Source organism: Strix aluco, chromosome Z (genome assembly GCF_031877795.1).
Source record: "Strix aluco isolate bStrAlu1 chromosome Z, bStrAlu1.hap1, whole genome shotgun sequence".
Lineage (NCBI taxonomy): Eukaryota > Metazoa > Chordata > Aves > Strigiformes > Strigidae > Strix > Strix aluco.
In genome coordinates this window covers 22,865,709-22,886,708 of record NC_133971.1, presented here as the reverse complement: position 1 = coordinate 22,886,708, position 21,000 = coordinate 22,865,709, and the positions used below count along the sequence as shown (strand labels likewise).

The following is a 21,000-nucleotide window of genomic DNA, read 5'->3' as shown; positions in this document are numbered from 1 at the left end:
TCAGTCTGCAGCATCAGCTGCTCAGAGTGAGGGCGGCTGCTACAAATGACAGGGTCTGGGTAGGAGGAACTGTGAATTTGAGCCAACAGCTTGGTCTTGCATCCAGGCAGTGTTAGGGGATGTGTGTATCTATTACATATCGACAAAAAAATATACACACATATAGTTATATTCCATCCATGTATTATGTACACATACATATGGAAGATGAGGCCATAAGATTAAAAATTTATTTAAATATTTAAAACTTAACATTTCCACACTATTCCAGCCATGAACACAACCTAATAGATAATAGTACAGGCAAATTTCAATTTTTAACAAGGTGCGGATGTGAACTAAAAGCAAAGACATAAAAGAGTATTTCAAGATCAAAAATATTTTTAAACAAAGTTAATTAAGGGAGCTTCTTCATGGCCTAGCTACAGACTGGGGACAGGACACTTAAGAAGCTGGTACTGCACATGAAGAGCCAGTGGAGAAGTTTCCTGGTTCTGCAGGTCCTCTCTTGTCACTTATGTGATTTCTGGGCTTCCTCAGCTTCCCTGAGACCATTTTTTCTGCATTGAAGCTGTTGGTATCTTGTAACAGTGGATACACCATCCACAAACATGGTTCTATAGAGGACGTTTGCATTGGTAAACATCCCATCCTTCAAGGACACCACAATAAACTAAAACAAAGCAGAAAGCTTGAAGTAAATGCTGCCATCCAAATAAAGACTTTACACAACATTGGAAAAGGCTTCTAAAAAGAAGATTCCTTCTACTTTATTTGACTAATACCTTGGTGGTAATTGTTCACAAAATACTCTAAACATAACTGAAGCCCAACAGAAAGTGCTAAGCAGGTTAACGTACACCCACAGGCCAGACATTTTCTGGTGCTAATGATACAGCCACAATACAGAATACCTGTTCATGGTACATCAATCCCTAGAAAAAGTGTTGCCGTGAATTTTGTAAGAATGCAGGATCTTTCATAGTCTAAAGATAGTGCTCAAATTATTTTACAATACTGGTAACAAATGTTCCACTCCTCTCATAATTTGGAAGTCATGTCCTACCACCAAATGGAGACAGGCACTGCCTTTTACCTCACAGTATTAAGTTTCTTAAGTTCTACAGATTTTTTCATGCACACACCACAGTGATACAGAGATTGTTTCCACTAGTGCCTGGCTTATTTCAACAGGGTCAAAACCAAAATATTCTTAAAGCTCAGGTTAAAGAACTAGCAAAAAACAAAATTCAAGATGTGGGTCATGCCTGAAATTGATCATATCACAGATACTCTTCCCTATTACTACCTGTGTTTTAGCCACTGCAGCAACAGTTTACATTAAAATGTAATGCTTAGAAATTTCACAGTTGCCGCATCATCAGTGTAACTTCCAGTTGAAACAACTTAGAAATACAAAACACATTTCTGGAATAAAATACTTGAACAGCTGAGACTCCTCAGTGGCAGACTGCCTCTGAAAATAATGAAGTGTATAAATAGATGATCACAATAGTATCAAAAACATACCTGGGACTGTCTGAAATGAGTATTAAGCATCTGCCCAATATTCTCAGTATGAGAGAGATCAAGGGCCGCATCCACTTCATCCAAGATATAAATTGGGGCAGGTTTGAAGAGAAGTATGGCTAAGATCAAGGACAAGGCCACCAATGATCTAATATAGAGAACAAGAAAGTTATGTTCTACCCTCCTGTTTGAGAGGCTTTGCCTTATGAAAACAATTGTTTGGTAATAACAAAACGCTCTCTGAAAAGCAGATTTATGCTATGAGTTCTGAAGAGACAGAATGACAGCTTCTGCCACAACTTTCAAGTTCAAAGCCTTCTGCCAGAAATGGCAAATATTACTTTTTTATCAGACATTTAAAATCATGTTGTTGCTTTACCTATTTTCAATTCTGAGATTTGCAGTGCTGTTTTTCAATGTACAGTTCTTGAAGCATTCTGTCCTTCAGAAAGTTCCATATCACTGTCTCACCTCTTCCTAAATTCTGTTTCTATTTTTCAATTTGTTAGATTTTTCTTTAGAAGTTGCAAAGAAGTACAGACCCTACACAGTTGCTGTAATCACTGGAGAAGAAAATTGTCACCATGACATTACTTCGACACCAGGGAAGAACTTGTAATCTCAAAAGTCTATACAGACAACTGAAAGGCTGAAGCCTTTAATTCAGCAGTACCTCAGTACCACCTAGAGTTAACTGCAGTTTTCTCACCACTCAATTTGTCATTTCTCCATGGAGTAAAATCTTGTTTGTTATTATATACCAAGTCATGCATTGTTCTAAGTCAGATTCCTCTTTGAGATTAACTGAATTAATAATGCTTTCAATATTATGTCAGGTTGGAAGAAGTCCCTTTAAAAAAAAGGGACTTCTACGGAAAAGATTAATTTTTTTCTAGGGAAACAATTTTTTGCTTTTTTGAACTATAATAAGCTTGACATATACATACACAACTGCAATAGAAAACAAACAAAAAACCCACGAAGTTCACCAACCTTTGTCCTCCACTAAGTTCTGTTAAGTTTTCCTTCCAGCTGTTTCCTAAGGCAACCCTGAACTCCAGACCATCCAAGATATCATTTTTAGAGGGTGCTAGCACAGCTTTAGCTCCTGGTAGAAGTGTTGAAAAAATCGAACCAAAGTCTTCATTCACCTAGAAGTCAGACCATAAAAGATGTTATGTATCTGCTTTTAATCAAGAGCACAAAGAGCGAAAAACTTAGTGGTAAACTGCACTATGCTCTAGTCATTTTGCCCAATTTAACCTAATGAGTTCTTATGCCTTGAAGATTAGCACATAGGATGGTGAGAAAATACCAGCATATGGAATCTTTTCTTTGTACTGAAAAGAGAAGCAACACCAAGGGAGATATATGTATTTGTGTATAGGACACCTTATACTAAGCATTTTAGAAGGATCAGATGAAAGAAATACTGGCAGGCTTCTTTATGCCATCAGCCAGGGAAATGTTATGCCCTATCTCAGATTTATTAACCAGTAAATTGTGAATTCTCCCAATTAAAAGACTATTAAAACTATAAGCACCTTGTAAGAGGCACACACTGGCATCCTCCCCACTCCTTTTCTTCCCAGGATTATTTAAGCAATGTTCAGGTATTGGATGGGATGCAACTTTGTAAATGTAGATTAAAATTTCCTAGGTAAAGGAATGTATCTGAGAACACACTTATTCCACCACTCATGATGCTTTTAAATACAATTCACTAATTTTTGCCAAACAAGATTTTGCAATTAAAAGGTACCATTTTGTCAGTCATATCCTGAGTACAGGCAGTAGTAATTAAAACCAGTACTTCATTTGTGGGCAATTTAATCTTCTGGCCTTCTCAAAGGCCAAAAAGTACAAGTTCTCCTGGTACAGCAGAAAAGAATGTGTCAAGAGGTTTCCACATAAAAAGGGAAAACTTTATACTTTTGTTATAGTTCATGATATGAGAGAACTAGTTAGTGGCAGGCAGAGTGCTTCAGTAACAAACAAAATCAGCTGTTGCTCTAATTCCAGTATTACCTATCCTATCAGTGACAGGAACAGCAGCCCAGGTCCACAGCCCCACATTGTTTGGGGCTACACCGAACCAGAAGATTTTAACTCTCTTGAAATATTGATTTAAACAAACAAAAAGAAAAATAGACTGTATCACTGTTTTGTCCAACTTCCATATGAGAGACAATGGTTTCAGCATGCCAGTAGCTTAACCTTCCTTAAATTTTTGTGAGCAGTAAAAGGGAATGGTAAAGTAGTTTTGCAGGTTTAACTGTATCTTTATAGTTTTCAGAGAATTCATGTTTTATTCTCAAAAGTGAGATCAAACAGGAGAAATGAAGTGGTTGTTTTGTAATTTAAATACTAGGCAAGGGAGATTAGTTCTGAAGAGAGATACCTTTTTTTTTCATGGCAATAAGCAAAACAGTAATCTAAGATAAATCTGATCCTCTGCTAAAATGCAAAGCTTAGATTTCAAGTGTCATACCTTTTTCCAAGCCATATGTAAAGCTTTAATTTTCCTCTGGTCAAGGTCTTCAATAGCTGCAAGAATTTTTAACTTGTCATTCTCTACAATTCTTTTTTTCTTCATTAAGTCGTTGTACTGGTGCAACAAGAAAAAAAGATCAATTTCAATGAACTTTGTGCTAATCTTGCAGTTTCACTGTTCATAATTTTTGTAACTATGAAGTAGCCATTAACCACAAGATTGAAATCCAAAGCATTCGTTTAGCTGTATAAGGTTTTTATGCTTTAGGATATTATTTGGAAATTCAAGCATTAGAATTTTCAACAATCGGCAAAGGGGAAGACCAACATTACTCTGAAAGTTGCACATCCTTTTCAAGTTAATCATGTTTCATTTGCTTCTCCATATAAGAAAGGATGCTTCTGGAGGCTGATAGGAAGAACAGGCCAATTCGATCATGAAACAGTACCAGAGGAAGTTAAAGTGTCAGTCAGTGAACAGTTTTGAGACAATCCTGGAATAGCCTCAAGATACAGAGACAACCCTGGAACACCTTCAAGCTATCGTATTTGAAGATGGACAGTTTTTTGATCTGAAACCTTCAATAAAGTATGTAATTCTCAGATAGTGTAATGGATACCACAAAGCTTGCTAATACTCCTGCTGCCAACTTTGGATGGACTGGGGTAGGGAGGAATGAAACTATTCTTTTTACCGTCCAAAATCAAGATTATGCATATCCTAGAAAACTAGTGCACAAGGGAGTAATGCAAAAATGTAAAATTAGTATAAAAGATCTAACAAAACATTTCCTGCTATCTCATGAAGACTTAATTTTATTTTTGGTGTGTTCAGAAATAGAGCATATGCAAATATAAAGCTATGTTATACATAATACCATATACCCACCCTGCCCAATCTTTATCAGTTAAAGCACGGAATGTTTACCTTCTCCTCTGTATCAGAAAGCATATTCATAGCTCTGATGTTCACGCTCCTTTCCAACACCCGTTTTTGTTCCTGCAGTGTCTGCAGGTTCTGATATAATTCTTTAGGATTGTTAGTTTTGAAGTCATAGGCTGTGTTTGGCTGACCAAAAAGTGGTTTCTCTGAAGCTATCCACTTATACTCTTTCAGCATTTTGGCCACCTGTAAACAAGAAGGTATATTGAGGCTTTTTTTTTCCTCCCCTTCTCAGTGCAAATTAAAAATAATTTTTAAAAAGTATCAAATTCCTAGAATTACTCTACAACATTAACTCTTCTATCCTGATGCAGCACAGGTGTGTAACTTTACAATGCTTCATGTGATTTCCAAGACTGTAGACGAACCAAGATTTTAAGGAAGCTTCCACATATACCCATCATGTCTACTTGGAACAAGTTTTTCTGTATCTGGACTAAGTCACTGTCACTAAATCTTGGGATTAGCTTCTTTAATTAGTTACCTAATTTGTCCATACATTCAGAATGTTCTCATTGATCACCTTCTCACTGTGATCTACTCTATTAGTCCATACTGATAAGCTCTGTTACAATTTATAGTTTCTACCCCCTCCTCCTGAGGCTGCAAATAGGACAGTGCTTATTAAGAAAAAATACTATTTCCTTTGCATGTGGCAAGGGAAATAACCACTCTTAGTCACAAGATGCAAGGAAAAGCACAGTTCTGAAATACCTTGGTAGCAGCATCAGCACTCTCTTGTTGATGTTTGCTAATGTTGTGTTCTAATTCTTTAAGCTTAAGCTGTAATTCATTATTTTGTTCTTTGTATTTTACTATCTCTTCAGCTTTGGCTTTAATTGCTTTATCATGTAACAAAATTACTTCCTTTTGCTTGGCCAGTTCCTTCTGTGATTTCTCTACAGATTCCTGAAAAGCAAATCAAACAGCCATTTATTAGCTTCTTCTAAAGGCTAGTGTTAGACAGTCACTAGAAGAGAATGGAAGGAGGAAAGAACAAGGAAGGAAGAATGGAATGAACAAAGAAGGAGAAAAAATTCACATGTGGTAATGAAGCCAAAAAACAACTACCTAGGCTAAAGATAATTGAGTGCTGGCAAGAAAATCCAAGCAACAAAATACACATTATAATTTGAGTTTTAGGGGATCATAACTTCAGTAACATCAAAACAGATAATGAAACACAGTATTCACTTTTACCTTTGTCTTAGTCACCTCAGCTTGCATCGCATCAACTTCACTCTGGTAGAATTGGATTGCTTTGTGTGTAGCCTCCATTAGTTGTTCACGAGAAGCCTGTTCTTCTTTTAGCTCTTGAAGTTCCAGAACTAAAGCTTCAACTTCCTAGAGAGATGTTTTCAAAAGTTATTACAGTTATACTTAAATGGAAAGAATTAAGTTTCAGTTTGACATAGGAAAATGCTGTAGAGGATTAACAGTACCCGTTTTTCAGCAAAGGGGCAATCTCACCCCAAAAAAAAGAAAAAAAAAAAAAAATCAGCAATTTATGTCAGTGACTACAGAGTAATATATTAAGTTCCAAAACTGACAGTATTAAAACTTCAGGACAATCAAACTTTCCAATTACTGCAACCACTTTTGACATTGAAAAATTGTCAACAAAGGTTAAGTTTTACCTGCTGCTTTTTTTTCATTTTTTTGTTTGAAGCATCTGCTTTTTTCCTGGCATCATCTAGTTTTTGCTGGGCATTTTTTAGTTCTGCTTCACGTTCTGCTTCTGCATTTTTCATTTTATTCTCTAATACCTTGTATTTCTCTTCTGCTTTCTTTTGGGTGTCTTCAGTTTTCTGTAATGTCTCTTCACACTCCACTGAATCAAGAAGTACAGTAATGAGATTGGGCATTGTTCTTATCTTTAAATTCACATCCTGAACTCCAACTGAAATAAATCTGTCTTTGCCTCTAACAGAAAAAAGTGGTTGTACATTTGCTAGTTAATGAAGTCAGCTATTTCAATGATTACTCAAAGACAGTGTGCTGTTGTTATCAGTTATTGGTAGGGCATCAAATAGGCAACCAGTCATAAAAATTAATGACAATATGCCTGTTTTCTTTTTTTGACAGGTGTAAGTATATGCCAAATCACATGATCAAGAAGTAATTAATCAGATGGCTACCTAATAAGGCATCACCTCATCCTAGAATACTGTTTCTACATACGTATCACTTCTGTCCATCCTTTTTCTTTAGATGTTTTACTTAACTGCTGCATTTGCTTCCTTTGACATCTTTCCTTGTCTATACAAACAGTAATTCTTTCCAATGCTTTCTTGTTACACAAGCTATTTATATTGCTAACTTTAAATATCTCCAGAAACAGATGGCTTGGAAAAAACAAAGATTACTCAAATATGGGATTAAAAACTTTAAAACTTCCCTGCAAAGCCATATTTCCTTTTATTATAAAGTACATAAACCACTTAAGAATATAACCTTTACTACAAGAGAATGATCAACCTCATGTGAATCACCTCTATGCAAGTCTATTGTGATTCTGTAATTGTAACATATTCTAAAATATAAAGCTAGTATTTTCAAAGCAAAAAATAGTTTTTTCTTAAGCAAAGATTCTGCTACTCAAACAGCCAAATATCTATCCCATTCTCACAATTAGTTTTCAGTTAAAAGATTAAGAACACATTTGTCACCAATGGTTTTCTTCAGGGCAAGCAGCTCTTCCTCTTGTTTGTGATAAGCACTTTGATGAAGCTTCATTTGCAACAGGTCTGCTTCCTCAGATTTCATCTCCCACTGCTGTTTCAGTTGCCAGTACCTTTTGAAGACAGTAATGATATACACTGCTATAATGAAGAGTACCCAGCACTTCAGTTTCAAAGTTGAAATACTTACATATAGAAATAAGTAGATAAATACCTATATTCCCATTCTAATGTGGGATAGAATAATGACTGTAGGAGAAATAAGCTTAACTGCATGGAAGTCCCATAAAATTTCTTTAATAGTCATTGTGAAACCTGTAGATATGTAAGTTATCATATATGTAACTCCTGGCTAGGTAGCCCTGATAAGATATATTAAAAGGAAACAAATGCAACACATGGGATTTGGCAACAATTCAGAGCTCATGTTTTTCCAAGCAGCAGCATGACAGAGAAAAAAAAGCATTAAAGAAAAAGTATCTAAAAGCAAAACTCATTTCTTCCTTTTGGTTATATTTCTAGAAGTCTGTTGCAACTCAAAACAATTTGAAAAATAAATTCAGCCAGTACATAGCATATTACACAACACTATCTCCTTATAGGATTTTTACAGAACTGACTAAACATATTTTTATATTCCATCTTCTAAAAAGATCTTCAGTAACTGAAGAGCTGAAAATCAAACATAGAACATAGATCCTCACAGCAGTATCACTCAGATATTCCCCTTTAGTATCTTTATATTTTCTTGGAAGAAAAATAGGAGCTCTTACAAACTGAAATTCTGTATGGGTGTTACAAAATATGGCTGGAACAGACCCATCCTTCAGTGGACTTCATGAAACTTTGGAAAACTTCAACTGATTTCAAGTAGTCATCATTGTATGCCATTTTTTCCCTGTATTACCCCAAACAAATTTTTCTTGCATGTGTTATCTAAAAACTAAACTTGCTTGTTGAGTGCTGTATTACAAATTAAACTGGGGGGCGAGAGGGAGGAAAGGAACAATTTTCTGCATCTTACTTTCTCAACAGGCCCTACGACCTCCAAAAATACTTCTTTATATTACATTTACTCAGTCACATAAGAGAAACGATAGACATTTTATTGGGCAAACCTTACTTTTCAGCAACATTCTTCAAGCTTGCCAGCTCATTCTCTACAGTTTCAAGTTCAGATTCCTTTGTTTTGACTTCTATGTCAATATTTTTCATTTCTTGAACTTTACACAATATTGGTACAGTCTGTGAGGAGGCACCTGTTCAGTGAAAAAAAGCAAAGTCAAGCTAATTGGAATTAGACACATGGATTCGCCACTAGCAAAGAGCAAATCCCTAATGTTAATAATGATGCAGGTATGATTAATTTCAGTTTCAAAACAGAAAGGCAGCTAGGCTAAAGTTACAGCAGTTCTCAACGGAGAAAACTACATCCTCTGCTACAGAATTTAGTTCTGCAGACTTTGAATACTGCACATGCGTTTCTTGTGAAATCAACTTACTTGTCATAATTTGTGAAATTATCTCCAATTAATTATGAGTTTCTTCAAAGAGTGCCTGAATGCAAAGCATTTCTCCTTCCAAGAGGATTATATAGCCAAGGAAGATTTAAGTATTTAAAATCTAAACTACTTCAGGCAAATAGTTTGCCATATATTTTTTCTTAGTCTAATCAATCTTATTTCAGTTCAAGAGTGACAAATCTCTGCTCAAACAGATATTATCCCCAGTATGAGTCTAAACAAAAAGGTTACTGGTGATTTTTATAAAAAACATGCAGAGCAGTGAACAAATCAACAGACACACAGTATTATTATATGAACAAAACCAGCAATTGCCTCCATGCAGAGTGCCTTGAGGATCAAACACATCTCCATCAAATGTAACACTTCTCATCATTATCCTTTTGTCAAAGGCCACTTTCTTAGCATTATCCATGTTATCACAGATCAATGTTGTCCCAAAGATATACTCCATTGCTTTCTGCAGTTCAGATTCATATCCAACCAGAGAAAGGCCTAAATACAAGTTATCATGACCAACCTAGAAATCAAATGAAATGCAATTAGTATGCCTTAAGTTATAAGAATTTAAAAATTTAATTTCTCTCTTCTCTTGATAAAAACACTTTCTAAAAAAATCATTACATTTAAAAAACAATTTCAGTTAAAAGTGGAATAATTAATATCCATTTAAACATTGCATAGCTGAAAGGTTACAAAGGAAAAAATTGAAATCAAGATACCCTCAAACCCTATAGAAATTTTTATTAATATAACATTTAAGAAGCCCATGTTTTTAGCAAAGAAACAAAATGGAAGAGGTACACAAGCAATAGTGTAAACAGCATATTTATTTACATACCAAGGTTTGGGCCAACTTGATTACTTTTTGTCCAACACACCTGGCTGAAATTTTGTTTAGTGGAATGATGGTGTATCGACGCTTTAGTTCACCCTCTTCTAAAAGCTTTTTGGCGGTAACCTCAAATGAGAAGAGTTACAAAGCATACCTGAATACATATCTGATTTTGTAAAGTAAGACAATAGGGCATTGCAAGAGGAATATAGTTTCCAGTAATTAAGCATGACTCTCTTGACCCAATTTAAACATGTACATGGGTCCAAACTACCTCTTAAGCATTCATCAATGCACATGCTCACTAGCCCTAGATCACACAACCTCATCTCAACATTAAGATTTCTGTATTAAAGTAATAATTGTCATGGTTTAATCCCAGCCAGCAACTAAGCACCTCACTCACTCACTCTTCCCCCCTCCCAGTGGGATGGGGAGAATTGGAAAAGTAAACCTCGCAGGTTGACATAAAAGTTTAATAACTGAAGTAAAACATAATAACAGTAATACTTAAATATGAGAATACCAATGGTAATACCACAAAAAAAAAGAACAAAAAGAGAGAAATAAACCCCAAGAAAAGACAAGTGATGCACAATGCAATTTCTTACCACCCACTGACTGATGCCTGAGCAGCAATCCCAGTCCTCAGCCAACTCCCCCCAGTTTATATGCTGAGCATGATGTTCTGTGGTATGGAATAGCCCTTTGGCTAGTTCGGGTCAGCTGTCCTGGCCATGCTCCCTCACAGCTTCCTGTGGACCTACTTGCTGGCAGAGCATGGGAAACTGAAAAATCTTCAACTTTGGATCAGCGCTACTTAGCAACAACTAAAGCATCAGTGTGTTATCACATTATTCTCACACTAAATCCAAAACCACAGCACTGTACCAGCTACTAGGAAGAGAATTAACTCTAGCCCAGCTGAACCCAGGACATAAACATACCTCTGTGTCCACAATAATGTTATAGAGTTTCCCTCCAGCCGTCACTTCTAGGGCTTTTGCTTTGGATAGATCCTTCACAGTGATAAGAGACACAACAGGGCCTTTCACAGAGTTTGGATTCCATGTTTTTCCAAAACGCCTTAAAATAAGTTTAAATTATGATAATCACATGTCTGTTTCTCTCCCACATATATTGAACATTTAAAAAACTCATACTGCTTATTATACTGGTATAAGAAATTCTAAATTCTATTGGGGGGGCGGGGGGGGGGGGGGGGGGGCGGAAATCACAGAAAATGGTTAAATTAAATACTTCAGGGCAAGAGACTTCACAATAAAGAGTCAGTTCCAAAGTCACTAGAAGAATGTCCTTCCTGATTTTCATATAATTTGTTTATGCAATTTTCAATTTATTTTTACTATGGGTTCTATTATTAGCACAGATATAAGAGTGTGCTCAGACTGATAATTATACAAGCAAGTAAATCTGGGGATACATGTATTTGAGTACTGGAGACAGATACAGTGTTGACCTCCACAGACCTAGTCTACTCACAGTCCTTAGGCAGTACTCTGAAAAGTAATGACTACATATTTTTGCAGTTTAGACCTTTCGATTCTATGGTTTTAGCTACTGTAGTTGAGTAATGGCTTGCAAATACCATCATACAAAACTTTTACATTCTCATGATTTTGATAGGGCTGTCATTTAAGAATGACTGTATCACTTGCCCTGCTGCCCATTAATTCAGCTAACATGTCAGTTAACATTCCCCCTTCACTGGCACCAAAAAGAAATCAACAGCTAAGCAACTGATGGAATTATCCTGTAAATCCCATAAGTCGCATATAAAATGCCCTAAAAAGCACTTCGAAATGTTTTTTAGGATCACACCAAGATCTTACTTGTATTCAAACTGTAGATGAGGAAACTTTGCCACTAAGCCTTCATATAATTCTCTCAGCTGGCTGATGTCACGAGTCAATGCCACTTCTTTTGCTAAAAGGGCTTTTTCTTTCTCTTCTTAAGAGTTGAACACAAGCAGCAGACAAACATTCAGAGCACAGAAATCTATTAGTTTAAAAACTGGTATAGTACATTGTTTATGTACATATATGTAGAGAATACTTAATGGAGAGACTTTCTAAAATTCTTGGTAAATTTCTAGTTTAGACAAACTAACACCATCACCATACCAAACATGTAAAGAGTTTAAAGTCTAATATGGTTCCTCTGAATGTCATTCTGGAATATCAATTTAGTTTTGAGTAGCTTCTGCAACAAATGTTACCTGGAATGAGAAACAAACTTTAAGAAGTGTTTTAGGTAGGGAAAACCACGAAGGAATAAGGAGGTTCGTCATTTTTTCCATCTAAATTGTCGATGGAATTTAAATTTTCCACCAAACTTCAAAATATTTGGCCTAAAGTTTATAAAATCAAATTATTTAAAACTATTTTCTGTGGAAACCAAGTGCTTTCAGAGCTTTGACCAGAGAAAGTTCTTCATGCATGAAACCAGCATACTTGTTTTTACAGTTCCATCTTGTATTGGGTCTGGCTAGGATGGAGTTCACTTTTCCCACAGCAGCCCTCATAATGCTGTGCTTTGTATTTCTAGTAGAAAAGTGCTGATACCACACCAGTGTTTTGGCTGAGCAGTGCTCCCAGAGCATCAAGGCTGTCTCTCAAACTCCCCATCCAAAGGCCAGCAGGCTGGCGGTGGGCAAGAGGCTGGAAGCGGACATAGCCAGAACAGCTGAGCCAAGCTGTATTACATACCACATGAAGGCATGGTCTGCCATAAAAGCCAAGATAAAGGAGGAGAGGAGGGAACATTCATTACTAAAGGCATTTGTCTTCCAGAACAGCTGCTACATACACCGAGGCCCTACTTCCCAAGTGGCTGGACATTGCCTACCAATGGGAATGAGAAAGTTAATGAGAGAGTTTTCTTTGCTTCTGTGTCCAACAGAGCCAATGCCAGCTGGCTCCAAGAAGGACCCACCGCTGGCCAAGGCTGAGCCCATCAGCAACACTGGTTGATCACCTCTGTGATCACATATTTAAGAAAAGGTAAAAATCTCTGTGCAGCAGCCGGAAAAGAGGAGCATGAGTATGTGAGAACAACTCTGCAGACACCAAGGTCAGTGCAGAAGGAGGGGGAGGAGGTGCTCCAGGAGCCAGAGCAGAGATTCCCCCACAGCCCGTGGTGCAGCAGCTGTGCCCTGCACCCGTGGAGGTCCATGGTGGAGCAGATCTCCACCTGCAGCCCGGGGAGGAGTCCACCCCGGAGCAGGGGGATGTGCCCGAAGGAGGCTGTGACCCCACAGGAAGCCCGTGCTGGAGCAGGCTCCTGGCAGGACCTGTGACCCCATGGAGAGAGGAGCCCACGCTGGAGCGGGTTTGCTGGCAGGACTTGTGACCCCGTGGGGGACCCACGCTGGAGCAGTCTGTTCCTGAGGGACTGCACCCCGGGGAAGGGACCCACGCTGGGGCAGTTCATGAAGAACTGCAGCCTGTGGGAAGGTCTCCCATGAGTGGGACCCCATGCTGGAGCAGGGGAACAGTGTGAGAAGAAAGAAGCAGCAGAGATAAGCTGAGATGAACTGACTACAAGCCCCATTCCCTGTTCCCCTGCACCGCTGGCAGAGGGAAGGCATAAAGAAAATCAGGAATTAAGTTGAGCCTGGGAAGAAGGGAGGGGTGGGTGGAAGGTGTTTTAGAGGTTTGTTCCTATTTCTCATTATCCTACTCTGATTTGATTGGTAATAAATTAAATTCATTTCCCCACATGGAGGTGATTTTGCCCATGACAGTAATTGGTGAGTGATCTCCCTGGCCTTATCTCAACCCGTGAGCCTTTCATACTATTTTCTCTTCCCTGTCCAGCTGAGGGGAGTGACAGAGTGGTGTACAGCCAAGGTCAACCCACCATACTTCTATATTCCTTTTCAGATTCCCCCAAAATTATACACCAGAAGTCTGTACAGACCTTCATAGTTCAGCTTCTTCATTTCGTTCTCTAGATTTGCTTTTGTTTTTCTGACAGCTCTAAGTGCTTCTTGGTCTCTCTCATAGCCTCCATCCCTCTTTTTAACTTCAGCTTCTTTTGTCTTTAATTCCTTTTGTGCATACTTCAACTTCATTTGAGCCTGTAAAGAGTAAGAAAATACAGAACCAGAAGATATTCAAACAGAATCTTGTAGGTGCATTTAGAACACTTGCACTAACAAGGTGCTTGTACAATTTGTAAGATTTTCCACTGGTAGCAGAAATGCCAAAAAGCAGCCTTGGCTTTTGAAAGTAAGGGCCCAGGTGATTTGGAAATAAAAACATAAATCACGTATTTGGATAAAATAACTCATATTAGCACATGAATAGAGTCTGAGAAGAAACAAGGTAAAATAATGTGGGACGCGGCTGTCCTTGTTATTCTCCCCAAGTTTTTCCTTAAGTGAGACAAGCAAGGTGCACTTCCAACTTTGCAAATTTAAATTCCACTGTGAGAACAATCCCAGCAGAGGTTTCCTTGTCTTAAGACAAAAGTGGCATTTGTTTCAGTCACGTACGCAATTTAATTGAGAAAAAAACAGTTTCTTCTGAACTCTCCATTCACAGTCTCAGGGATCTTTATTTTGATTCCATTAAGTTTTACTGTAGAAATCCCTGCAGTATGAATGCTTATCATTGACACCAGTCTTAATTTCCTTCTATTCAATGCCATCAGTCATTTGAGTACTGCAAGTTCTCCCTTATGTCTCAAACGCCACTTTCTATACTTCCTCACAGCAATGTTATAGCTTTTCCTTATCTGTATCTATGCAAGGATATTTTTTTAATGACCTGTTTAATCAAAAAAAGTCACCTTAATGCATATGCCAACTTCTAAAATATCTCGCACAGATATTCTGCGAATCTTTTCACTGACAATTTTCAAAAGCAGCAGGAAGGCTGGTCTGAGACAGGCAGAGCTTTTATTCTTACCTGTTTAGCCTCTGTTTCTGCTTTGCTGATTTCATTTTTGCAGGTCATCATTTGGCCAGCAAGAGTAGCTTCTTCCCCATCGTCATTGCTTGATAAGCCAGCAGACACAGCATTAAAATGCTGTTGTGCCACAGCTAAAGCACCTGCATCTTTTCTACTTGCTTCCTGTAAAGCATTTAGTTCTTCCTCTGTCTTCTTTAGTCCTTTCTCCTTTGACATTAGTGATTTAGACTCCTTCAGCAAAACAAAGAACAAAAAAAAAAAGTTAGAGAGAACCTGAGTCCCATTAACTTTAAATTCATGTTGTTTAGATGAGGAGTTATGAGTAGTTTCATCAACTGACCCTTTGTCAGATTTTGTGATCTTACAATTTGTCTTTGCATGTTTTGAAGTCTGTACTTGGCCCACGAGTGCACTGAAGACCTAGAGAAGGATTAAATACAGGAAGAGATGACAACTGCCCAAGAGCTAGGAGAAACAGCTCTTTCTCCCCAGTATCTAAAAACTAAAGTCTTCTTCAGTGCTCCTCTTGCATTAAAAAAAAAAAAAAATAAAAAATCAACTGTCATAAACTCACAATGTAGAAATTTCTTCTTTAATTTTAAGAATACCACATGTCCAGAGAGCATAATAATTTTGAAGCTATAGGGATCTCTCCTGAGCTTAATAGAAGGTTGGTAACCATAAGGAGTTGCACTTTCTTTGTATATGCATCACATTTGTTCTAATGGGAACCTACTACCGATGGCACATAAATAAAACAATACCCTTACCATTTGCTTCTGCTTTCTTGATGTAATTCTTGCCAATCACAGGATTTTTTCTTATCGCAATAGGTAAGAACGAACAGCTGTCCCCCTCAATCTGCATTGATTTCGTGTTTAAAGAAAATTATATACAAAGGTCTTACCTTCTGCATACTTTCTACCAGACTTTTGTACTTAATCTCTTCACTTTTTAAGTTTTGCTTCCTGAGATCAAGGGTACTTTGTGCTCTAGTATTAGCTCTTTGACTTTCTGAAAGAGCTTCTTCCAGTGAAGGGAGCATACCACCAACTTCCTACAATCAGAAATAGAGGAAATTTAATTTAGCCTAAGAAACTGATAAGAGTACTTGTAATTACTTCATCTTCTGTTCACAGCTATATGTAGAAGAGATAAATATCTGATCAAGCAGGCAGTTAGACTCCAGTGCAAACAGGTCAGCACATCTCTTCCCTCTGAAATCCAAACTAACTTGAAGCCACTACTTAAGACCTACATCATCCTATATCATTGGACACTGTCCCTGTACAACAGCTGCATGTAGGCATCCAAAGACCCCCTGAGCCATCCTGTATCTAACCAAATTTACTGCCATGAAAACTGAGGTCAGTACTGAGTTTTGTTGAACAAGAGTTTCCTACTTGAAGTGTATTTCTTTTGAGACATCAACAAAAAGGGAGAAAAAAAAATTCAGCAAAATTTACCATTGAATGCACAGAGTGGAAACATGAGGGCAAAGAGCTTCCATTCTTCAGTTATTATTCATTTACAGCAATTGGAAGTAAAGTATTTCAGACAAATGAAAACTTGAAATGGATGTCTTTTAGACAACGGCTAAGAATGACAATGAGCAGTGTATAATCTAAACAACCCACCAGAAGATAAAAATTCAAGGATATATTATCTGCAAAAACAATCCCCTTCTCAAGTAACTCCTTGTATTCAGATATTCAGACAAGCACAACTCTGTTCTCACTTACCTTTTGCCTTTTCTTTTCCATCTCCGCTACTTCTTCATTAAGTTGTGTCATCACCTTTTCATTTTCAGCCACTGATTCCTGAAGGTTCTCTACACTAGCCTGCAACTCCTTTAATACATTAGCAGCAGATGCCTTTGTCTCTTCAGCCAGAACAAACTGATAAGCTGTATGGATGCGGTCTAAACGTTCTACTTGTTGAACTACTTTGTGGTATTCTAGATAGGATGATCTTTCCTGAAAAGACACCAATTAAAAAAAACCCTTTAAATTTGATGGAAAAGTAATATTAAGTAGGACTGTTATCTTTTAAGCACTTCTAACAACATTATTATTTGTAGATAAGAGGAAGGATTTGTCATATTAAGTAATACATTTCAGGTCTGCTTAGGAAAATCAAAGATAACAATACTTCTACAACTGATTGTACAGAGAAATATCACTTGACACAAATTTTCTAAGGACTGAGATATGTTTTTATCTTCTACTTTTATCTAGTTCTCTTGTTTTCTTCCTTTTCCCTATATTCACCTCTAGGATTTCCTGGAAGTCCTGACTGTCACATTTTCTGTATTTCAACAGAAGATAAAATTTCTCTCTCTTAACAGATTCTACAAAGCTTGAAAACAAGCTATTGTTTTAGCCACCACATACTGGTTCAGGGTAGCTGAAAGTAATTTTTCAGTACTTTAAGGGCCCTATCACTCTTTTAATTTTTCCGTACCTCTTTCAGTTTCTGTAAAGTTGGAGTGATCTCCTCATCTAAGACCTGAAACACAAAACAGAACATTTATATTCAGATTTTTAAAACTCTTATATGTATAAGCATGAATACCTAGTTCCCAGTGCAGAAATGAAATATTCTGCAAGTTAAAAACCACACTACACTAGATATTCAGTTATCTTTAATAAATATAAAAGAAAATATACTTTCTAACACATAGTACCGTTTGAATCTGTTTCAGTTTGATCTCCTTCTTCTGTATGGTTTTCTGGACATTTAGTTTCTTGCATTCATACATTCTAGTACCAGCTGCTTCTTCAATCATAGCCAAAATCTAAAATAAAGCAATGCGACAAAAATTGATGTTTCTTATGTTAGAAGAAACTACCACCTCATCTACCTCTGACACTTTTTTTTTTTTTATTCCCCCCACCCCAATATTGATTCTTGTTATTCAAAATCAGTAAAACTTCAGACAAAAAACTCCCACAACTTTCTTACCTCTGTTGGCTTCATATTTAGAACTTTGGTAATTCGTCCCTGATGACAGAAAGATAAAACAAGAATGGTGTTTGTGTACCATGCAATAGTAAAAAAAAAAAAAGAAATCAAAACCAAGACCCCAAACCCAAAAAACCCCACTCATTTTTATACATTATATTGTAAGTTCAAACAGCTGGGTTTTTTTGCTACAAGGATAATCTAGCTTACTCAGTTGTTTTGCTCTTGAAAGTTCAAACATGTCATTTCTTCAGGCAGCTTGAAATGGCCCTTGTATCTTATTTTAGGCTCATCCTCCACATTCCTGATTCAACCTTAAAGGACTAACACACATATTTTGTTCTAGAGTCTTACCAAGTTACTGATCCTGAATAAGCTCTTAATCATAAACTGGCTTTTGGGAGATTTAGCTCATATGTAACTAGGAGGAAGGATAGGTACAAAACTGCCTTTCCCCACTACCTTCTCCACAAGTTGGGACAGTTCCATTTGAAACAGTAAATCCTGCTCTGTTTTATTGTTCCTTGCAAGTATTTCAGGGATTTGTCTAGTCCCTGTGTTGATGTTTGTAAGGGTCTTTTCAATTGGTCAGCTCTTTGTTAATTGTGACTTAGGAAGGCAGGCATATCAACTTCATTCAAAATACTGTCTAACATGGAACACACACAATAGGAAAGAAAATCTATCTTTTAGCACAATAATAAAAGCAAGACTTATCTGTTAAAGAGACATGGAAAATAAAATTGGAATGTTTTAGAAAAAGCTTGCTACATACAGGCTACATGAGGTCTTGTGCAATAAGATACATGTTTAAGGGTCAAACTATGCTGTACTGGAAATCTTAACTATTTCTTTACTTTTTACTTAATTGATTTTTACTTTTTTAGAAGTTGCTTTTCTCCAATTAGAAAATTAAGTGTTCTTCCACTATCTATCCTGCCTCAAATTTAGTGCAACTTCTGTTCATTTTGGATTTTGTAAAGATGCACACAATACCTGCATAATGAGGAAGTGAGGGTTATTGACATTGAGTCCAACAGAACAGAAAAGATCGTCCACACGAGTGGCGGTAGCATTCACACCATTGATGAGATACTTATTTTTACCTCCAATGATAATCTGGAAAAGAAATGAAAGAAACCTGACATTTTAAGAATATAAACTGTAATAAACTCTAATAAAGAATAAAATATCTGAGCAAAACCCATATATTATATCTTTGCATACACACATATATGCATACTATACAGAACATCTAAACAGATCTTGTTGGACTGAAGAGACATTTAAATTGTAAGAAAGATCAGTCATTGAGGGCAAGAGTGACAGGAAAATTTCCAAACCCCACAAATTTCCACTTTTTCCCTTTTTTTAGAAAAAAAAACTTGGGAGACTTCTTCATCAGAAAGATAAAGGTTTCTTTGTTCTTGGAGACCAAATTTAACACATAGTTCAAATATTAAGAGGAAAACATGAAAGCAGAAGAAAAAGCCATAAAATACAAAATTGTAACTTGCTTTAGAAACATTATTTCATTACTATTATTATTATGTTTCTGTGCAAATCCATAGAAAACATTATCGATACAATACATTTAACAATATTAGACTAATTTCCCAAGTAATTCCAGTTTTTTAAATCTAGTACCCTGGATCGACTTCCACAGTTTGTGTCACTAACCACACTTAGAAGCATTGCTTCAATTGCAAAAATGCAGGGACTTTAAAAATTACCTTTTTTTTTTCTTGAAAAGTACTCTCTTGAGCATGGTAAAAATGTATATAGGCTACTAAGCAATACAGATATTAAAAACCTCACCTGCCTACTGATGATGAGCTCATCATTAGCTTCAAAACCCAGTGGACTTAGTTTCTTGTCAGTATTATCAAAGGTAATAGACACAGATGCTTTCTTAATTCCAGCTTGTCCATTTTTATAAACCAGTTCTTGAAAGTTGGAAGCTCGCACCTAAATCCATAGAACAGATAAATACATTTTGAAATAAATTCATTATACAGCTTCGGTGCACTACTGTAGATTGGTGAAATGAATGAAGAAAATGCAGATCTAGCTATAGATTTAAGAGTTCATGTAACAGACTGACATATGAGACCTGCAAGGTGCTAGCACCATAAAACCACATGCAGAATGTGCCAGTCTAGTTTAGCAAGCCAGCTAATTGTTTCTGCATGAGATTCCTGACAAAAACTAAATATATGGTTTTTAAAAAAAGCCAGATCACTAGCTAAGTCATCAGTACATTTACTTAAAAAGCATTTATTATTCATAATGCAGCTCACAGAGAAATGAATCAGTGTTCCTTGGAAGTCTGCTGGATTTGTCTACAACCGGGGGAAGTGGGATACAAAAAAAAAAAAAAAAAAAAAAAAAAAAATCACATGAAGACAGAGATTCAAACTGATGCCAGAGCACACAATTTTTTTTAGTAAGGGTAAAGCAGATATATCATATTTTAAATAGCAGGGATTGCATGAAAACCAGCTTTTTATTTTTTTTCTGATGAACCAGTTGGGCAAATTTTAAGACCCAATCCAGAAGTGAAAAAGTTTATTGCAAATAAAAAAGTTAGTGCCTTTAGCTGCAATAGATCTTCGTCTGGAGACCTTTCCAGTGGGTATGTTTAGTGCAGTATTATAAGCTACCATAGCATACTGATGAAACTGCAATTCCATCATAATATAAGAATGACAGAGACACACTTTTATGTAATGAAAAATCCAAATAAATAAAACTTTTTTTTTTATAGAAGCACCACTTCAGGTCTTCCATCAGAGATTACTTAAGAGAGTAATATGAAACGTTGCTGACAGAACACCTTTCTTAAATGCCCCCTCTCTCTTTACCTGTGACAGATTGGTGATTCCCAACAGGAAGCAGATTGCATCCAAGATATTGGACTTGCCACTACCATTCAAACCAGTAATGGCATTGAAATATGGGTCCAAGTCACAAATTTCCGTCCTCTGAGCATAGGATTTAAATCCTTCAACAACAATTGACTTGATGTACATCCTCTCTGTATTCCGAAGGGACCAGGCAAAGTATTCCTCCCAAGAGTATGAAGAAAGGTATC

At 36.7% G+C, this 21,000-nt stretch overlaps 1 protein-coding gene across 1 annotated transcript; it reads right to left on the bottom strand.

The window, feature by feature from the left end:
* Positions 1–168: 168 nt before the first annotated feature.
* On the bottom strand, positions 169–20,985 carry SMC2 (structural maintenance of chromosomes 2). Its single transcript, XM_074813243.1, has 24 exons — positions 20,771–20,985; positions 19,725–19,874; positions 18,903–19,025; positions 17,907–17,945; positions 17,629–17,739; positions 17,406–17,450; positions 16,685–16,918; positions 15,850–15,999; positions 14,940–15,173; positions 13,948–14,107; positions 11,859–11,976; positions 10,953–11,091; positions 10,012–10,131; positions 9,486–9,690; positions 8,771–8,906; positions 7,636–7,760; positions 6,604–6,797; positions 6,167–6,310; positions 5,681–5,875; positions 4,952–5,152; positions 4,022–4,138; positions 2,524–2,681; positions 1,531–1,678; positions 169–673 (listed from the first exon to the last, which is right to left on the bottom strand). Exons 1-24 carry the CDS (start codon positions 20,936–20,938, stop codon positions 512–514), a joined length of 3,576 nt encoding a protein of 1,191 aa, XP_074669344.1. The 5' UTR covers positions 20,939–20,985; the 3' UTR covers positions 169–511.
* Between the last annotated feature and the right edge of the window lie 15 nt (positions 20,986–21,000).